Source organism: Tachypleus tridentatus, chromosome 2, assembly GCF_004210375.1.
Source record: "Tachypleus tridentatus isolate NWPU-2018 chromosome 2, ASM421037v1, whole genome shotgun sequence".
Taxonomy (NCBI): domain Eukaryota; kingdom Metazoa; phylum Arthropoda; class Merostomata; order Xiphosura; family Limulidae; genus Tachypleus; species Tachypleus tridentatus.
In genome coordinates, this window is record NC_134826.1 from 53253282 (window position 1) to 53275597 (window position 22316).

The window sequence follows — 22316 nt, forward strand, 5'->3', positions numbered from 1 at the left end:
TTGTAATCTGAATGTCTTGAAAGAATGTAATACTAACTGACAGATAACCTTCAGTTTATCTGTTATGACTTGTTTATGTCACATTTAAACATATTTCTGAGTCCTACGTAACACATGTCATATTGTTAATGTCCATTCTAAGTTGTGTATATATTATTGTTACTACACTTTCAAGCTAGTTTTCAATGGAGTTTGGGGAAATCTATGAGACAGCAGTTTCCAAACACATTTTGTTTTTAAAGTGTCAATAAAACCTAACCCTATTTTTTGTACATTTGTTGACAATATGTTTTGCAATTTTTAACAGACTTTATAACTAGATGGCAATCCAAATGATATGCATGGTAACTTTACATTTGATGATTGTATCGTCTGTGATGTAAACTAGCATGAACATGATGCAATATGTTTTAATATCTTTTTTACTTTTAAGTAGTTAATATAAAATATCATAGAACATGACATAACTATTAAATATCTAAAATATAGTATACACATGGTCTTCACAATGATTCAGTTTAGTCCCCCCCAACATTTCAGTCTGAAATCTTACTTTTACAATAGAATATGTTATAATAAAATAACTAGCTCAACACTTTGGTTTACAGCATGTCCTGCTATACTGTATTAAAATTTTTATTATCAAAATTATAAGATTTTAAATTTGCCAAACATCCTTCCAACAAATGCTTTCATACATTCTTATCTGTAGGTTTTACATAAATTATGTTCTAAAAGTGATGTGTAAGTTAATCATGGCTATTATAATGTGACATCAATTGCATTAGCCTTAATCTAACTTTGCCTCTGTTAGCATTATTCCAACTCAACCTCCATTTGCCTTAATCTAGTTTTGCCTCTGTTATCCTTATTCCAACTTAACCTCTATTAGCCTCAATCTAGTTTTGCCTCTCTTAGCCTTATTCCAATTTAACCTCCATTAGCCTCAATCTAGTTTTGTCTCTTAGCCTTTTTCAAATTTAACTTCCATTAGCCTTAATCTAGTTTTGCCTCTCTTAGACATAATCTAAGCTAAACTGTTCATGTTATTGTGGTCATGTTGGGTATTATTTTCAATTACTATATTGTACCTTCATATACATTAGATTTGAAATAACACTTATTGCACTGATTGTCACAGTTAGGATGCTTAGTGGTAGAGGTGCCATACCAGGTTTTTTGGTAAAGTGCACTGTTACACAGAGAATAACTTTACAAAGACATTTACATCAGTGACTATGGCTCAAGATGGAGACTAGTTTTTGTAAGTTTCCTGAGTAAAGTATGTTGTTTTCTTTAGTTACTATTGCTTTCATTAATAATATTGTAATTACTGTAAGTTGTCGTTCATTATCACACTTTTATTATATAAACATTTATTTGCATTGTTAACTTGGAATTTACATTTAGGACTAACTTAAGTCTTCTAAACTGGCCAAACCTCATGAAATATTATGGTGTTTACTTTTGAAAACATCATAAACAGTGAAGGTACTCAATTGATGGAACTGTGCCTTCTAATCTTTGTAAGTAAAAACGTACAAAAATGTATTCAATAAATTCTACTGACCTCTAGTTTCACTCCAGGTATGTAGCTTTTTCCCATCAGAAGTTATTAGACATTGTGTTGCATTGTTGGATGATGTGTTAATGTGTAATAAAACTTTCTTAACACTTTATTGTTTTGTTCCAATTTTAAAACTTAGTAAAACATAGTACACCCCTTTCTTTTCAACAATCACTAATGAAAGATTACTGAATTAACATTTGAACTTAAGTTGAGAAAGTAAAGACATTGGAATGTCCAAGTTTTTTTTTTATTATTTAATCTAACAACCATAAAAGTAAAAAACAATCAGTATCCAACTTTACATCATCACATCAGAAGAGTTTTAGTTCTGAGGAGTTTCTGAAAATTTGTTTTAATAAGCACATTTAAACACATTATTTCTTTCAGTAGTATTTGTATGTGACTTAAGTTTTAACATTTACATTTTTGTAATTTTAGTTGAAATGGGACAAAAACACAAACTATAAACTTTAAATAACATTTTTCATCTTTTAGACATGAATCTGATGTATAATCTCTCTTAAAGGACTGGAATATCGAGTAGAGAAATATCATGAACCTGGAGTTACAGTTTCAGTCCAGTCTCAACTTGCTGATATCGGCACTTTAGAACTGGCTGTTATTTGGGAAGATGGTGAGTTATATTTTTATTTGTGACCAGTAGGTAGAGTTTCATTAAAAATATAAAATTAGAGATCCTAATTAGCAGCTGTTGGTTACAAAACAAATAATTATAAAGAAAAAATCTGTATTTGTTTTACAGGCTTTGATGTTACATATAATGGATATGGTTTGTTTTAAATATAACAGTTAATTATTTGCCAAATATGTTTAAGATTGGTATTAAATGTATATTGTGAAACTATTCTTTTTCAAACACCTTTTGTGGTTAAGAAGTTCATTAAAAGTGTATTCTGATAAATAATATTTGTTCACTAATTGTTCTCTGAAATTACAAAATTAGACTAGACATAACGGTCATTTTCATGATAGTACAAAAACACCTAAACCTTTAGTATGTCTTGCCATGTTCCAGCAGGCCTGAGAAGCTCTGGTACTGGGTGAAAGGCTTTGAGGACATGGGGTATGGTTGTGTGTAATGTATTAATCTTTAATAGATTGTTTAGACAGTGTATTCATGATGAAATTTTGTAGAATGGACAGTAGCTGTGGAGACAGAAGTGTAGAAAAATCAAAGAATCATTTTATATTAACACTATTAAATCTTCACTAAACAGAGATTCTGGATTAGAGGTGAGTAACCTGTGGCCACCATTGGTTGAATCTACAGGAAATTTCTTCACCAATCAAAATCAGTGATAATCCAACCAATCATAACACATTCTCCACAATCCACCAAGACACTATGAAAGACCCACAATACCTTAAACACACACTAATTTTATTCCTATGTTTCTTCCCAGCTACTTCCGAACACGGTCTGGGTAGACTTTTCAGCGCCCAGGCAGTGAAAGTGGGTTTTCTCGGGGTACTCTTGTTTCCCCCCCACAGCAAAATCTCTGGTATTAGATCTGTAGGTCCCAGCCACATTCTTACCTGATCCTAAAAAGAGCTGTTTGTTTATTCAGTTAAAGTTTATAGTTTATCTAGTTATAGTTAATTTTAAATCAACTCGCCAGCCTCCAGCATATTCTGACCATGGGCCAAGGTCTGGCTCACTTCACTTATGCTACCCTCGTCCAGTTCTCCCATCTTTCATATTATTCTCAAATACCACATTCCACCTTAAAAATGTCAAAATAAAATAAAGGAAAAAAAAAACCATGAAAATTTTAATAATTCCTCACGTGAGGGGAAGAAGAGGAACCACAACATTCCTGACCACCCCAGTTGGAGAGAGAAATCTTCAGAGTTCTCTCTCTCTAAACTAAAACCCTGTCATGTTTGTTTGTGTAACACACACTAACCTTAAGATAAGAGACTTTCAAAACGTCCTTCTCTACACTTGTGTCTCCACAACAAGCTGTTACTGTTCCTTCTACGATGTTTCATCATATTCATCTTTAAGTTCACTCATGACTTTTTAAAATATCTTATTAACATCCACCAGTGTGGTTGTGACTTCAGGTTGTCAAAGTAACTCAGTTAATAATTGTTGCAGTGACTGTAAAAAGTAAGAACAGAATTATAAACATTCAGTCTTTAAGACATAGATTAACATATTTTAAAAGTAAACAGTACACATTAAGTTTATAAACAGAATCAGTTTTTGTGTGGGTTTCAGATTTTAGGCAGAATTAGTTGTGGAAATGAAAAATTACTTCATTTTTGTTGAATTTGTGGCTGCTCTGTGACCTGAAGTCATGAAATTGAGAGAAGCATAGCTAAACTTAGCATTTGAAAATTTCTAAACTAAAATGGTTCACAGTTTGTTAATGGTAACTTGAAATGTGTTTCTGTGTCAGCTACCTCACAAGGAGTACATCAGACATGTACAAGTTATGTTTGAAGTTATCATTGTAAAGATTCTGTTTATGTTTTGTTGAGTAAAACATAACAGTATGTTTCATTTCTTTAGTTTGATCCAAAGTGTTTTACTCCAAAAATGTGTGCTCACTAGATTATGAAGAAGTGTATTAAACAGGGTTTTAATAGGCTACATTTTGCCTGATAAAATATACTGGAAAACCTTAAAAAGTAACTTAAAGGTTTAGCTTGATTTTAGGTGTTTTAATAAAAGGTTTTGTAATTTTTGTTAAGATTCCAGTACAGAGGATGAATTGGACACTTGGAATGGTCAGGATGAAATGACAGCAGTGGAAGCACCCCTCTTTCATTCATATTCTGTGTCTGCTATCCACAAGCTTGGCAAGAACTCAGAAGTACATCTTGGTAAGTAGATATGAGGTGGAGTTGAGTGTTGAGAAGATCTGTTATAGAAAGTTAATTTCTAACTCAGTATATACATTTATGTATGTCTTACCTATCTACATAAGCTGTAGTCATCTCTTGTTGGATGTAGCTCTCTGTCAGACCAGTCTAATATTTGCTATTCTCATCATATCTTGTCCATCTGATTCCTTCTTCTGCCACCATATCATCCCTCCATCTTCTCTTTTGCCTTCCCTTGGATCTTTTCTCTATTCTATATTGTCATTTCATTTTTCTTAATGTCGGCCGTTTATCAGAATACCTTGTTATGTGCTCAGCCCTTTTCCATTTAGTTCTTACAATAAACATCATTGCATCTATTATATTTGTTGTTTTTCTTATTCTGTCATTTCTCCATCTGTATTGTAGTGTTATGTGAAGTTTCCTTCTCTCCATGTGTTTCCTTATCTCTCTTGTCAATGCCCATGTTTGGCCACCAGATGTTCAAGTTGGTAGTACACACTGACCTATAATCTTTTTCTTCAAAGTAATGGAGATACTTTGATCATCTAGTACTTGTATAGACATTTCAAAACATTGCCACGTTGCCTTTGTTCTTACCACAATTCCTTCACTTGTGTTTTCCATTTTGAAAGTTTGCCCTAAATATTTGAACTCTAATGCTTTCTCTATTTCTTTATTTTCAGTTTGATGGTATCTATATCATGACAGTTGGTCATTTATTTGGTTTTGTTTTCCCTTATGTATTTTTAATTCTGCTTTCTTACCACTGGCATTCAAACAGTTCAATATGGGTTCCATCTTTTGTTTAGAGAGAGGTTTAGAGAGAGCTGCATCATTAGTAAACATTAGATCTGTTAATATCTCACCCTCTATTTTTACAACTTTATTCTCTAATCAGTTTCTTTGAATATTTCTGGCAAAGTTCCTGTAAACAGTTTCTGGATATATTGGGTCACCCTATGTCACCCCTCTCTCTATCTTTACCAAGATATATTTTTGCTATAGTGTCTGTATGTGTATATATATATATTTTAAGATTTCAATGTATGTTAGATTAACACATATTGTAGCTAAGGTGTTTAATATTTTGCTTTTTCTACAGAGTGACATGGCTTGTCATAATCTATAAATCCTTCACTTAAAGACAAGATGTATTCATTTGATTTTTCTGTGATTTGGTTTTTTGCATGTAAATAATCTGTTAAGAAATTCTTAAAGTGTGTTTGTTCTCTTGGTTTGTATTTGTTCAAAGTACTTTCCAATCTTTTTTTTTGTAATACTCGTGATGTTTGTCTAGTAGGTGCTAAAAAAAATAAACTGGAATTTCATGCATTTTTAAGATGCATACCAACGATGTTCTCATAATGCTAGAGGATGTCAAGAATGGAATTATGTACATAATATCTCTACTAAACACTAGAAAAAATATGAAACATTAAAACCAAGCTAATGCACGTTTCATCTACAAAAAGTAGAAAATAAGGAGCATTACATGTAACTCTTATTCAGAAATGTTAGGTATTATGATGCATGTACATAATGTACATTTCAGTGGAAAAAAGTATCAGATGTTAGGCCTGGTGATGCATGTATATAACGTACTTTTCAATAGAAGAAGGTATCGGATGTTAGGCCTGGTGATGCTTGTACATAACGTACTTTTCAGTATAAAAAAGTATCAGATGTTAGGCCTGGTGATGCTTGTACATAACGTACTTTTCAATATAAAAAAGTATCAGATGTTACTTTCAATATAAAAAAGTATCAGATGCTAGGCCTGGTGATGCTTGTACATAACGTACTTTTCAATATAAAAAAGTATCAGATGCTAGGCCTGATGATGCTTGTACATAACGTACTTTTCAATATAAAAAAGTATCAGATGTTAGACCTGGTGATGCTTGTACATAACGTACTTTTCAATATAAAAAAGTATCAGATGTTAGGCTGGTGATGCATGTATATAACGTACTATTCAGTAGCAGAAAGTATAAGATGTTAAGTCTGAGATGCAAGTATATAACATGTACTTTACAGCAGAAGAAACTATCAGATGTTAGGCCTGGTTATGCACGTATATAATGTACTTTTCAGTAGAGAAAACAATGAAGTGTTAGGTCAGTTGATGCACACTTTAACATTTACTTTTCTATAGAAGAAATTGAATTGTTAGGCTTGGTGATGCATACTTTAACATGTATTTTTAAACAGGAAATTGTATATTCACAGTAGTAATCTTACTTGTTTCTCTTAAGCACTTATAAAATAAAATGTTTGAAGTTCCATTAAATCAGCTATACTATATCAAAATAAGTTGAGATGGTTGTATTTCAAACTATTTTACTATAATATATTTATTTTAGGTATATCTGGTGAAAAGGTAGAGCTCAACCCAGTACCTCATAAAGGGACAGCAAAGTTTTGGACCTGGCAGCAAAAAGCTGTGACCCTTGATGTGGAACATATAGCGGCATGTGAGATGTTGAACAGGAAATGCAGTAAGTTTTCTCAAGTGCTTGAATTAGTGTAATAAATGTTAAACTGAAGAGATGACCAGTTGGAATTTTAAGCCTAAAACGTTGCATAGATATCTGAACATTGCTTTTGTTTGTATTTGGGTATATATGCTTTTTAATATCAGTTTTGATTTGTGTGTGTATACTGTTTAATATTTGTTTGTACTTATGTATGTATACTGTTTAATATTTAAAAGTTGCAATCAGCTTTTATTTTGTGACATAGTTTCTTAGCTCTTGGTTGGAGTACCTTGGAGAAAAATACCTAATCAGGAAAGATTTCAGTTTTATCTTTGTTTGTGTTATTGGTTGGTGTAATCTAGCAAACATACAAAATAACGACAAATTATTGTAGTCCCACTTTTGTTTCTGTTACTGGTCAGTGTAACCTAATAAATGTACAAACTAACAACATATTATCTTAGTGCCACTTTGGTTTGTGTTACTGATCAGTGTAACCTAGTAAATGTACAAACCAACAACATATTATCTTAGTGCCACTTTGGTTTGTGTTACTGATCAGTGTAACCTAATAAATGAAGAAACTAACAACATATTATCTTAGTGCCACTGTGGTTTGTGTTACTGATCAGTGTAACCTAATAAATGTACAAACCAACAACATATTATCTTAGTGCCACTTTGGTTTGTGTTACTGATCAGTGTAACCTAATAAATGAAGAAACTAACAACATATTATCTTAGTGCCACTTTGGTTTGTGTTACTGATCAGTGTAACCTAGTAAATGTACAAACTAACAACATATTATCTTAGTGCCACTTTGGTTTGTGTTACTGGTCAGTGTAACCTAGTAAATGAAGAAACTAACAACATATTATCTTAGTGCCACTTTGGTTTGTGTTACTGGTCAGTGTAACCTAGTAAACATACAAAATAGCAACAAGTTATCTTAGTCACACTTTAGTTTCTGTTATTGGTTAGTGTAACCTAATAAATGAAGAAACTAACAACATATCTTAGTGCCACTGTGGTTTGTGTTACTGATCAGTGTAACCTAATAAATGAAGAAACTAACAACATATTATCTTAGTGCCACTTTGGTTTGTGTTACTGATCAGTGTAACCTAATAAATGAAGAAACTAACAACATATTATCTTAGTGCCACTTTGGTTTGTGTTACTGGTCAGTGTAACCTAGTAAACATACAAAATAGCAACAAGTTATCTTAGTCACACTTTAGTTTCTGTTACTGGTTAGTGTAACCTAATAAATGAAGAAACTAACAACATATTATCTTAGTACCACTTTAGTTTCTGTTACTGGTTAGTGTAACCTAATAAATGAAGAAACTAACAACATATTATCTTAGTACCACTTTGGTTTGTGTTACTGGTCAGTGTAACCTAATAAATGAAGAAACTAACAACATATTATCTTAGTGCCACTGTGGTTTGTGTTACTGATCAGTGTAACCTAATAAATGAAGAAACTAACAACATATTATCTTAGTGCCACTGTGGTTTGTGTTACTGGTCAGTGTAACCTAATAATTGAAGAAACTAACAACATATTATCTTAGTGCCACTGTGGTTTGTGTTACTGATCAGTGTAACCTAATAAATGAAGAAACTAACAACATATTATCTTAGTACCACTTTGGTTTGTGTTACTGGTCAGTGTAACCTAATAAATGAAGAAACTAACAACATATTATCTTAGTGCCACTGTGGTTTGTGTTACTGGTCAGTGTAACCTAATAATTGAAGAAACTAACAACATATTATCTTAGTGCCACTGTGGTTTGTGTTACTGATCAGTGTAACCTAATAAATGAAGAAACTAACAACATATTATCTTAGTACCACTTTGGTTTGTGTTACTGGTCAGTGTAACCTAATAAATGAAGAAACTAACAACATATTATCTTAGTGCCACTGTGGTTTGTGTTACTGATCAGTGTAACCTAATAAATGAAGAAACTAACAACATATTATCTTAGTGCCACTGTGGTTTGTGTTACTGGTCAGTGTAACCTAATAAATGAAGAAACTAACAACATATTATCTTAGTACCACTTTGGTTTGTGTTACTGATCAGTGTAACCTAATAAATGAAGAAACTAACAACATATTATCTTAGTGCCACTGTGGTTTGTGTTACTGATCAGTGTAACCTAATAAATGAAGAAACTAACAACATATTATCTTAGTGCCACTTTGGTTTGTGTTACTGGTCAGTGTAACCTAGTAAACATACAAAATAGCAACAAGTTATCTTAGTCACACTTTAGTTTCTGTTACTGGTCAGTGTAACCTAATAAATGAAGAAACTAACAACATATTATCTTAGTGCCACTGTGGTTTGTGTTACTGATCAGTGTAACCTAATAAATGAAGAAACTAACAACATATTATCTTAGTGCCACTTTGGTTTGTGTTACTGGTAAGTGTAACCTAGTAAATGAAGAAACTAACAACATATTATCTTAGTGCCACTTTGGTTTGTGTTACTGGTCAGTGTAACCTAATAAATGAAGAAACTAACAACATATTATCTTAGTGCCACTTTGGTTTGTGTTACTGGTAAGTGTAACCTAGTAAATGAAGAAACTAACAACATATTATCTTAGTGCCACTTTGGTTTGTGTTACTGGTCAGTGTAACCTAATAAATGAAGAAACTAACAACATATTATCTTAGTGCCACTTTGGTTTGTGTTACTGGTCAGTGTAACCTAATAAATGAAGAAACTAACAACATATTATCTTAGTGCCACTTTGGTTTGTGTTACTGGTCAGTGTAACCTAATAAATGAAGAAACTAACAACATATTATCTTAGTGCCACTTTGGTTTGTGTTACTGGTCAGTGTAACCTAATAAATGAAGAAACTAACAACATATTATCTTAGTGCCACTGTGGTTTGTGTTACTGGTCAGTGTAACCTAGTAAATGAAGAAACTAACAACATATTATCTTAGTGCCACTTTGGTTTGTGTTACTGGTCAGTGTAACCTAATAAATGAAGAAACTAACAACATATTATCTTAGTGCCACTTTGGTTTGTGTTACTGGTCAGTGTAACCTAATAAATGAAGAAACTAACAACATATTATCTTAGTGCCACTGTGGTTTGTGTTACTGGTCAGTATAACCTAATAAATGAAGAAACTAACAACATATTATCTTAGTGCCACTGTGGTTTGTGTTACTGATCAGTGTAACCTAATAAATGAAGAAACTAACAACATATTATCTTAGTACCACTTTGGTTTGTGTTACTGGTCAGTGTAACCTAATAAATGAAGAAACTAACAACATATTATCTTAGTGCCACTGTGGTTTGTGTTACTGATCAGTGTAACCTAATAAATGAAGAAACTAACAACATATTATCTTAGTGCCACTGTGGTTTGTGTTACTGGTCAGTGTAACCTAATAAATGAAGAAACTAACAACATATTATCTTAGTACCACTTTGGTTTGTGTTACTGGTCAGTGTAACCTAATAAATGAAGAAACTAACAACATATTATCTTAGTGCCACTGTGGTTTGTGTTACTGATCAGTGTAACCTAATAAATGAAGAAACTAACAACATATTATCTTAGTACCACTTTGGTTTGTGTTACTGGTCAGTGTAACCTAATAAATGAAGAAACTAACAACATATTATCTTAGTGCCACTGTGGTTTGTGTTACTGGTAAGTGTAACCTAATAAATGAAGAAACTAACAACATATCATCTTAGTGCCACTTTGGTTTGTGTTACTGATCAGTGTAACTTAATAAATGAAGAAACTAACAACATATTATCTTAGTGCCACTGTGGTTTGTGTTACTGGTCAGTGTAACCTAGTAAATGAAGAAACTAACAACATATTATCTTAGTGCCACTTTGGTTTGTGTTACTGGTTAGTGTAACCTAGTAAATGAAGAAACTAACAACATATTATCTTAGCTACCCTTTGGTTTATGTTATTTATCATTGTTTTAAGGTAGCAGCAGTGGTGGATGGTGACTGTTGTTTAAGGGTTAACATACAAAATATGATCTAAATTTTCTAGGGATTTTCTCTAAAATATATTAAATATCTTGCCCCACTTTCACCATACTGAATTATTTGTTCTTTTAGTTTCTTGGTTAGTTATTTTAATAATGGCATTACTCACTTAACCTGTTTAAAACTGAATATGTGTTAGGTTAATGTTTAGTGAGCCTACAAGGTGAATTATTTCTTAAAGAAAACAAACCCTCACGTGTGTTCATATTTGCTCGTCTTGTTTCTGTGTAGGTGTAGGATTAGGGGTTTTTAAGTTAGTCTACCAAGTGGATGAAGAGTACAAGAGTCAAGTGTTTGAGACTGAAGCTCGCAAGGCCCAGGAGATAGTAAAGAAACTTCAATACATTTTAGAAATGCGTTCCAGTCCTGTGTATAAGGAATACAAAGCTGCAAAAGAGAGAAAAGTTTATCGAAAGCACCAAAAGTCTCTAAGATAATAAAAACAATTCATGGTTTGTTTGTGATAGTATTGACAAATTATTATTTAACACAGAGGTATCCAGGTGCAGGTTGTTATCCTGGGACAGTTTTGAAATAGTTTTAAGTGATGCCAGAGAAGTGTTACATAAGGATGCAATTCATGCTCAAGCCTTTGTTACTAGCAATGATGTTGAACTGAATAACTATTGGAGAAGAGAAGCTTACATTGTATAGAAAAATTATCTATTAAAGTGTTTTCACTCATTGAGAAATTAATAATAATTTGTTTTGAAAGAAGTATAGTTATCAGCATAAAGAACCAAAGCATGTACATTGGACATACACAAAAATCAAAGCATGTGAACATGTACATTGAACTTGCACAGTAATCAGACCACGTTTTCGTGTATATCAGACTTCGACAATAATCAGTTTGTTATCATCAACATTGGACTTACACTATAATCAAAGCGTGAACATGCCCAACTTATATTTTTATTTACAGAACTATTCACAACATTGAGTACTTCATATCCGACCATAGCTCATAATTGTGATGGAATTAAAATAACTCTTAAGGAATGTAACTAAAAATAATATTTATAAACAACTGCAATTATCAGAAATCAAAATTAGGCTTATTAAGTGTTGGATCACAAAGTTGCTTGTTATTTTATGAATAAATTGTAAACCTCTCTCCGTGACAAACAGGTAACCCAATAAAGCATCATATTTCGTACTGCCTAAAGGCAGTGTCTGAAAGTTGCAAGATCATATCTTACAACCACGTCCATTCACCTTCTAACGTGTGCAGTCTCTCTATCTCACAAGAACAGACCACACTGTTTTCTTAACAGCTGACATTAATTTTTTTTTGTAACTGTCGATCAGGTAACCTCTGGAGGTAACAATCTCTCTAGAATTTCAATGGGAGATTACCGAGTGAAGGCAACTGTTCTTTATGACCAGTTAAAATACAGTTTAATTGTCTTAAATAAAGATTTTTATTGTGATTGTACAGACGTGTTTAGTCTTTATTACCAGTTCTGTAGTCAGAAAACATAGAATTACATCATATTAAAATAATGTTATCAGAGAAATTGTCATGTCAGTCTGAAAGGATTACCAGAAAGGCAGGCCTAATTGACATTTTTTTTATCTTCTTCCTTTATGTTTGATATTTCAGATAAACTATGTTATTAAAGTCGATTAAGTTCATAGTAACAGGTTCTGCATCGGACATTGCATTGTTTTAGTTTCATATCAGTGCACGTAATTATTTACATAGGCCTAACAGTGGTGTAGACAGGAAAGGATAAGCCCTCTTCTGATAGAATTTTTTATTCTCCAGTATCCTTCCTTTCAGTACACGTAATTATTTACATAGGCCTAACAGTGGTTTAGACAGGAAAGGATAAGCCCTCTTCTGATAGAATTTTTAATTCTCCAGTATCCTTCCTTGCAGTGAGATAAATAACTAATAATTGATCCATTCACTTATTAGTTCTTTTCTTACTGACATTCTTACTGACAAACAAAGATGAACAACTTTGAGCCAAGTAACATGTACTTGTCATTTTGGAAAAACTGGTAAGATTATCAGTTGTAGGTGGTATTTGACGCAACTCACACTGCTTGAAACCGAGTTTCGATACCTGTGCTTGGCAAAGCGCAGATAGTTCATTGTGTAACTTTGTGGTGAATTCTAAACAAACCAAACAAAATTAACTTGCTACTTTTAAATTCAAGTACTTTTGGTTGTCGTTGTTTTAATAGCGCCATCTATCATCAAATAAATAATACACCTTTGTAAATTCCTTCAAATTCTATTTCACGCGTACATAATAAACTACTATCATAGTTTAGCTTGTCTTTTGTTACTGTTGTCAACCGACTTCGTTAATTCAAATCTGTTGAACGTAATTATGTTACTTACATAAAAATAGAATTATTGAAATGTGTCAACATTCTGAAATGTTCGTATTTGTTTCATCATATTTTAGTTATAAAGAAAAATGTATTGATTTTAGGTTCGTTAATGTCTGTTTATCTCAAAAAGAAACGAGATTTGTTTGTACTTAGTGTTTGAATCTTCTGATTTCTTTTTTTTTCACTCAACTCGTTATATTTATATTTTCGAAACATGTTTACGAACTTCTAAATTCACTCCTCAGAAGGTGAGGGATTATTTATTACGTGTTATGACAACCTATACTTTATCAAATACAAACTCAAGTTCCCTTTCTTTGTCTTGGTTATAAACTTTAAAAAAAAATGTTTGATGGATGCTATGATAAATAAATGTCCAGAAATTCTACAGTTTATTTATAACATATTATTACATTGTTCATTATTACCTCACCTTAAGTTTTGTGTAAGCTTTACGAACTCGGTATGTATATACTTAAAGCGTGGTATACACTGTATGATAGTGAGAATAGCTTTATGAGAATAGGTTGCGCTAAAAGTCGTGGCTGAAGGTGGGCTTTCTGTCATTCGCTTTCAAGACTCGGAGCTTTATGCATTCCTCGATGCTTCACGTGTTTAATTAATTGAAGGTCATTGACTACAGTAGCGTCTTATGGACCGAAGTTGAAAGTTCATGGGTTAAAGTAGAAAAAGTGGGAATAACTCAGGAAATGGCTTTTCATGTCAGCCTTATAATAGTTGTTGGAGTAGAAACTTCGTCTGACCTTATGCATTATTTCAAGAGAGGTGGCTATTTTTTTCATTACATTGTTGGACCACACTGTGTGTATGTTTCATAGAAATGTTAATAAAGTTTTGTTTTGGTAGAAAAAATTTGGCGGCATCTATGAAAGTAGGTAGTGTTAACTTAGTCAAAACTAATAAATGTTCAATAACAATAATAATGAGGGGTGGAGAATATTTGAAACTTCTAATAACGTGTCCTTGTTCGAGACTATCATTACATAAACTTTGGTTGAGACTGATCCAGCGACTTAGGAGTAATTAAATAACGGGCAAACAGACAGACAGATATTTTCTTTTGTGTGTATATATATAGATAGATAGATAATTTTCTAATACTCGGATAACCAGTTCAAATATATAGTGATAATCATTAACATAATAAGTTACCACGATAACCGCATACTCAGTAAGTAGAGTTTCAGCTTTTATCTGTTTTCAGACATTTACTTTTATTACTTATGTAAATTGTTTCGTGATGCTTTGTTTGCCTGTAGTGTGCCTGCACGGGTATCGAACCTAACTTTTAGTGTTATAAGCCTTTAGAATTCTACTGGAATGTACTTGGAATAAAATCTCTTAAAAGATAATATTTTATTTTCGTAATTTATCATAGAGTAACTAAACTTACTCTAGGCCTATTGAGATGAACAACGTTCCTCTGTTTGTTCACTCTAATCATAAACCAAATACTGTAAAACCTGTCTAAGCCGGAAACTGCAATAGGGCGGAAACCAGTACAAGCCGGAAATATCAAAATTTGCAGCATTATCTTACGATTTCTCTTATAAAGGCCCTCTATATGTCAGAACCTGCGTAACGCGGATGGAAAACTATCTTTCAGCTACCTCATCTATCAACAAGTAGGATTAGAACCCGAGTAAGGCGGAAAAAATGTTTTTGATTAAATATTAATTTCTTATTTAATTAATAATTTGTTTAAATATTAATAAATTCTTGTTTCATTAATAATTTGTTTAAATATTAATAAATTCTTGTTTCATTAATAATTTGTTTAAATATTAATAAATTCTTGTTTCATTAATAACTTGTTTAAATATTAATAAATTCTCGGACATTTTATTACAGTAAGTATTGGTTAAATATATTCTGTTCTTTTTTCTGCCGTCATTATTCCAGAGGTCGCTATTCGAAAGAACTACTGACTGTGCTTTCGGTCGCATTTGCTGTTGGAAAACTGGAGAAACCATGGGTAATAAGTAAAAGTGAAAATCTGCGCCATTTCAAAAATTTAAGGAAGAATCAACTTCCTGTGGAATGGAAAGCGAATAATAATAAAGCCTGGATGACAAGTGTTATATTTGAGGAAATTTTGGACAAATTAAACAATAAAATAGGAATATTCTACTTTTTTTTAGATAATGCAACTTGTCACCCAAAAGTTCATCTTTCAAATGTTCGTTTAGTCTTTCTACCTCCATGTACAACATCAGTTCTACACACACTATATAATGGAATTATACAGTGTATAAAATTGCAATACAGAAAACTGATGCTTCAACATATTATTACAAACATGGACGATTGTAAGAGAGCATCTGAAATGATCATGAAAATTGACGTATTAGATGCAATTACATTTTTAAGCCACTCAATCAAATGTGTAAAAGATGAATGTGTAATAAAGTACTTTTGAAACTGTGGATTTATTCTTGATAATGGCAGAGATTGTGGAAAAGTTGTTTCTTATGACGATTCTAGTGAAATCCATACTCTGATTGAGAAGACTGATGCAGATGATTCTGTGAACGTGGATAATTTTGCGAACGTTGACAAGAATGTTTTAACAGAAACTGATGAAATTGATTTAAAATGTATAATAGAATCACAATATAGTAACAGTGTGAGAGATTCAGAAGATGAACAAAATGGAAAAGATAGTGAGAATATAGAAATTCCTACTTCATTGCAAGTGTTAAGTTATATTAAGACTATCAAATTGTATACAAAAATGAAGGGGAAAAATGAACTTCGTGAAAAGCAAGTATAACATTCCGCTCAAAAATTATATATAATTAAGGAAATGTATTCCGCCTTAGACAGGTTCTACTGTATTTATTTTCCAGCTTACCACTACTTTGATGCAGGTATAGAGTATGAATTTTACTACTGTAGTCGGTGGTCAAGCGGGTGGTCTTTCCGTTACTTACATACGGAAATGTAGATGTACAAGAAGTAATCCTTATTGGCTAGTGTTAACTAGATAGGTCTTTTTTATCTAATTATGATTTGTATATGTATATTTTTTTATTTTAAGCTTCTGGGCTGAGAAAGTGAAGGCCAGTAACAGGGAGTTTAATATATACGTCAGTGGTCATTTGTACATATTATATATAATTGTTAAAATTCTTACTTTTACTAAGGGTTAGAAATCTAAACAAAGTGATAAATTATTGAAAAATATTTTTTCCTTATACTGACAATGAAATATTCACTGTGATAGGGGTAATGAAAGCAGGACATTAAATTCACGTTGGATTCGTCAACATGTTATTAATTAAGTACAAAGCTTTTGTTTGTTTGTTTGTTTTTGAATTTCGCACAAAGCTACTCGAGGGCTATCTGTGCTAGCCGTCCCTAATTTAGCAGTGTAAGACTAGAGGGAAGGAAGCTAGTCATCACCACCCACTGCCAACTCTTGGGCTACTCTTTTACCAACGAATAGTGGGATTGACCGTCACATTATAACGCCCTTACGGCTGAAAGGGCGAGCATGTTTGGCGCAACGGGAATGCGAACCCGCGACCCTCAGATGACGAGTCGCACGCCTTAACACGCTTGGCCATGCCGGGCCTAGCACAAAGCTACCCAGTGGGTTATCTGTGCTCTGTACCTCACAGGTATCGAAATCCGGTTTCTAAGTCCGCAAACATACCACTGTATCACTTGGGGGGGGCGTACATGTCAAATTAAAGTTAGTAAAGTACGTGAAGCAGTCTCACTAGAAGAAATTCCTCCTGCTAATTAGATGCTTAAATAAGTTTTAGAAAAATGTTCCAGTGCAGATCGTAAAGCACACACACAAACAGGCAGAAGTTAAACCAGTTTATTGTGTTAAAAGTTATAAAAAAGATAAATTGATTATTTTAGTAATTACAACAGTCACAGAATTATTTCACCAGTTCACCCCTGAAGAAGAAAGGTCCACCTTAAGAAAACGCTTGGGTTGTAGGGTTTTAATCATTTTGTATCAAGACTTCTCGAACCTTGGTATTTTCCCAACGTTGTGTAAGTTTGTTTGTTTTTTAATTTCGCGCAAAGGTACATGAGAGCTATCTGCGCTAGTCATCCCTAATTTAGCAGTGTAAGACTATCCACCGCCAACTGGTAAGCTTACTCTTTTTACCAACGAATAGGGGGATTGACCGTAACATTATAACGCCCCTTGGCTAAAAGGGCAAGTATGTTTGGTACGAAGGGGATTCGAACTCGCAACCCTCGGATTACGAGTCGAGTGCCTTAACCACCTGGCCATGCCGGGCCCATCGTGTAAGTAAAGGTAAATCAGTTTTGGAAATAAAGAAAAAAAAACGTATATTCTATACAACTAATTAAACCCTTATCAGAGGAAGATATTTTGTTTTATAACGTGACGAATATGCACGAAAATAGTTCACAGGTTTCGATGGTTTCGGGAAAGAACAGATGAATTACTTCCTGCTGGGACGTTATTTAACGGTGGGTGAATTTGGCATTGTGAGAAGTCGATTTTTGTAAGCCAACTCCCCGTAAACAACATACGTTATGCAGATCTCTACCTTGGGCTATTGTATATATACAAACGTTATTGAAAGAGAGGAGTCTTTTAGTCCTAACTCGTGACACGTGTTCCGCCCCTTCCGTAGCACGTGTGTGACTGCCCTATTAGATCCAACACGAAGAACGAGCAGGACTAAGTATTTATTAGCAGCAGCAACACGTGCAATCCGAACTTTGATGTGAATAAATAAGAAAGGAAATTTAAGATCGTGACGACCTGACACGTGACAGATAAATCTCTTATCCTTCAATTATAAAGTACGAGATAGAAGTCCGAAAGGCTTGGGTCATTTGTGCAGTTTATGAATGATTTGATCTTGTCGAAATAACCCCGAAGGTGTGTTTATTTGTAGGTCTGCACGTGGTGGGAACGTTTCTAAACTAGCCCAGGGTAATTAAATAACCCTAATGTAATATAGTGGTTTAGGAGAACCAGCCCCATTGGTCGGAACAACAAGGGAAAAATTGTTCCATAGGCCATATGTTAAAAGAGTGCAATAAATGATTTATATCAACGAATCCAACCTAATGAAACAAACCACCATACCAAGAATGAAAGAACTGGTTAGTTACACATCACAAAATAAAAACTAATCTAGTCAGTTACCCATATAATAATAAAATCTACATATTGAGGCACTAAAAACGACTATAACACTGCACAACAATTTTTTTGAAAAGTTTTTGCTGATTGTGACAGGTACCTGGTGGGTATGCATAAATATAGTTTTGGTTTTGCTTCGTCATGTAGGGACTCTGAGAAATAAACAGTTAACTGTTTACCGGCAATAACGTATTTAATTGCGTTTGTGTTTCTGACATGTTATTAAGTTCAACATAATTAAAAGTGTTTTGCTCCTGATTTTCGTTTGTGTTCAATGTCCAGTGCATCACGTTGCAGTATCCAACAGTAGTCAGCAAGCATTGACAGATTCCAGTTGCCCTGACATCGTTTTTTCATTGTAGCAATGTCCTGGTGAAACTGAAGATTTCAATGAAATGGTACGTGATGGGCAAATTTGGGTGTGATTTTCGTGATCAGAAGCCAAAAATCTATAATGGACACCCAACAGTGTTCAAGAAGCAAAACCTTTGTTGTGATAAATTACTAGGCTTAGTTTAACCTGGGGATGATATTACATATTTGGCAGTTTGAACACTGAAAAGATATCTGTTATTCTCAATTTATTAGCTTGATTTTAGGCTTACAAATCAACACAGATGTGGTTGCTCAGGTAAAAATTACGAAATAAAATTATTGTTCATATAATTCTGTGGTAAATAGATTATGGTGGTGTCATAGAGGCCAACTGACCAGAAGCCAAAGCGAATACGCTTTTCCATGTTTAAAATCAAGATTTGAAGCCTAAAATAATTAAGTGTTTCCCACTGTTACTGATGGAATAATGGAAATGTATCAGTCATTAGTTTATGTTAAGGGGTCATTTACCGTTCTACCTAGGGACTGGAGTAACTGGAGGTAAAAGTATTTTTAGTGCAGCAAAGCTTTATAATGGGTTATTTTCGCTCTGTTCACAACTGACAATCGAACACCGGGTTTGAGTGTTAAAAGTCCATAAATGTACCGCTGATCCATCTGTTGGAAGAGGAAGCAGAAAGATACATTGAAAGTGGTAATTGGGAAATAGAATCGGAAATAACCATGGTAAATATATAGTAAGATTAATTTCACCTCTTTATACGTGCTAGAAACAAACACCAGGTGTCGCCACGATAATGTTTATTTTGTTACTAGATCATGCCCAGAAATAAAGTAGAAAGTTAAGCGGTGTGACAAAATTGTCGTATCTTATGTATCAGTTAAGTTAGACCCGAAAGGACCAATTGACGTGTTACATCTTGCAATGAAATAACTAGGCCAAAATAACTATTGAAATGTTTACGCGATTACCAAAATAAACTATTAGGTTGTTTTATTTCAGAAAATAAGAAATCAGAATGGTCGTAACCACTAATGGCTAGAACCCAGATTGGAAGTAACCATTAATAGCTATAACTAAGAAAGCAAGTAACCACCAACAACTAGTACATCAAACCAGAAATAACCACTAATAACCAGAGCCCATACAGGAAAGTAACTACCAATAACTAGTAAATCAGACAGGAAAGTAACCACCAATAACTAGTAAATCAGACGGGAGAGTGATTACCAATAACTGGTAAATCAGACAGGAAAGTAACCACCAATAACGAGTAAATCAGACGGGAGAGTGATTACCAATAACTGGTAAATCAGACAGGAAAGTAACCACCAATAACTAGTAAATCATACAGGAAATTAATCACCAATAACGAGTAAATCAGACAGGAAAGTAACCACCAATAACGAGTAAATCAGACGGGAGAGTAATCACCAATAACTGGTAAATCAGACAGGAAAGTAACCACCAATAACTAGTAAATCAGACGGGAGAGTGATTACCAATAACTGGTAAATCAGACAGGAAAGTAACCACCAATAACGAGTAAATCAGACGGGAGAGTGATTACCAATAACTGGTAAATCAGACAGGAAAGTAACCACCAATAACTAGTAAATCAGACAGGAAAGTAACCACCAATAACGAGTAAATCAGACGGGAGAGTGATTACCAATAACTGGTAAATCAGACAGGAAAGTAACCACCAATAACTGGTAAATCAGACAGGAAATTAATCACCAATAACGAGTAAATCAGACAGGAAAGTAATCACCAATAACGAGTAAATCAGACAGGAAAGTAACCACCAATAACTGGTAAATCAGACGGGAGAGTGATTACCAATAACTGGTAAATCAGACAGGAAAGTAACCACCAATAACTAGTAAATCAGACAGGAAATTAATCACCAATAACGAGTAAATCAGACAGGAAAGTAACCACCAATAACGAGTAAATCAGACAGGAAAGTAACCACCAATAACGAGTAAATCAGACAGGAAAGTAACCACCAATAACTGGTAAATCAGACAGGAAAGTAACCACCAATAACGAGTAAATCAGACGGGAGAGTGATTAACAATAACTGGTACATCAGACAGGAAAGTAACCACCAATAACTAGTAAATCAGACAGGAAATTAATCACCAATAACGAGTAAATCAGACAGGAAAGTAACCACCAATAACGAGTAAATCAGACGGGAGAGTAATCACCAATAACAAGTAAATCAGACAGGAAAGTAACCACCAATAACTGGTAAATCAGTCCATAATAACTATTGTTATGTTTATTCGGTCACAAAAATAGAGGTTTTTATCCGGAACTTAGTAGTAACCTAGATTTTATGTGTAAAAACTACAAGATTCTGTCAGTATCTAAATAGTCCTGCTACGCCTTATGGTTTTAACCATTGACAGTCTGTTAATCATTTAACAAGATTAGTAATATTGACATTAAACTAGAAATCACGTGGTGAGTTATGGAAAGTGTTATATGTTAGCTGTTGTGTTTTCTTGTCCATCTTATGTTCGTCAAATGTTTACAATCACATTCCAGATCTAACATATCCTAGTTACACGTAAGTCTACTTTCTGTTAGGAAATGCTACCGTATTATTTACACTTCTAGCGAATGGTACGAAAATGCTACCGTATTACTGACAATTTTGGTATGTGGTACAGAAATTTACCGTATTACTTACATTTTGCTAACAATAATATGAAAGCTATACAAAAATGCTACCGTGGTACTAAGAACTTCCCTAAGTGAATTGTGTTTCAAGGTTACTCTGCAATCTGTAACAGTTAGTAGTTATTAATATACTATCTTCCGTATAGATGGCAGCACAGGTTCTCAGATAGCTAATTCCAAGTAGTCGTTTTTGTTTTTTGTTTATATCTATATTATGATATTTCTGGAACGATAACCTAGATATATTATAAACTATATTCCAGCTGTGTTACTACGAACTAGTTAGACAACTTCAAACCTTTTGTTTGTCATTCGTATAATGCCGTTTACTTCAGTTAATCATAAATATTTACGTATTACACTCGTTGATTCTCACACATGCTGCTAATAGGAACCAAAATTTCAATCTGAGAGATTGAGTGAGTCGTCTGTAATCGTCATTCATATTAAGCTGGGAAGCAGCATTTGCCGCTACAAGGGTTTTGTCAAGTTCTGTTGGATTAGGGCCTGGCATGGCCTAGCGCGTTAAGGCGTGCGCTTCGTAATCTGAGGGTCGCGGGTTCGCGCCCGAGTCGCGCCAAACATGCTCGCCCTCCCAGCCGTGGGGGCGTTATAATGTGACGGTCAATCCCACTATTCGTTGGTAAAAGAGTAGCCCAAGAGTTGGCGGTGGGTGGTGATGACTAGCTGCCTTCCCTCTAGTCTTACACTGCTAAATTAGGGACGGCTAGCACAGATAGCCCTCGAGTAGCTTTGTGCGAAATTCCAAAAAACCAAACCAAACCTGTTGGATTAACTGCCAC

General features: G+C 33.7%; 1 protein-coding gene across 2 annotated transcripts in view; it reads left to right on the forward strand.

Annotated features, from left to right (window-relative positions):
* Sin1 (SAPK-interacting protein 1) overlaps nt 1–11658 on the forward strand; it is a 48668-nt gene extending 37010 nt beyond the window's left edge. For both annotated transcript variants that reach the window (XM_076487509.1, XM_076487508.1), the window contains 4 exons: nt 2097–2204; nt 4292–4423; nt 6790–6924; nt 11198–11658. In XM_076487509.1, the coding sequence (XP_076343624.1) occupies nt 2097–2204; nt 4292–4423; nt 6790–6924; nt 11198–11403 (581 nt within the window). In that variant the 3' untranslated portion in view covers nt 11404–11658. The remainder of the gene's footprint in view (nt 1–2096; nt 2205–4291; nt 4424–6789; nt 6925–11197) is intronic.
* Nucleotides 11659–22316: the final 10658 nt, after the last annotated feature.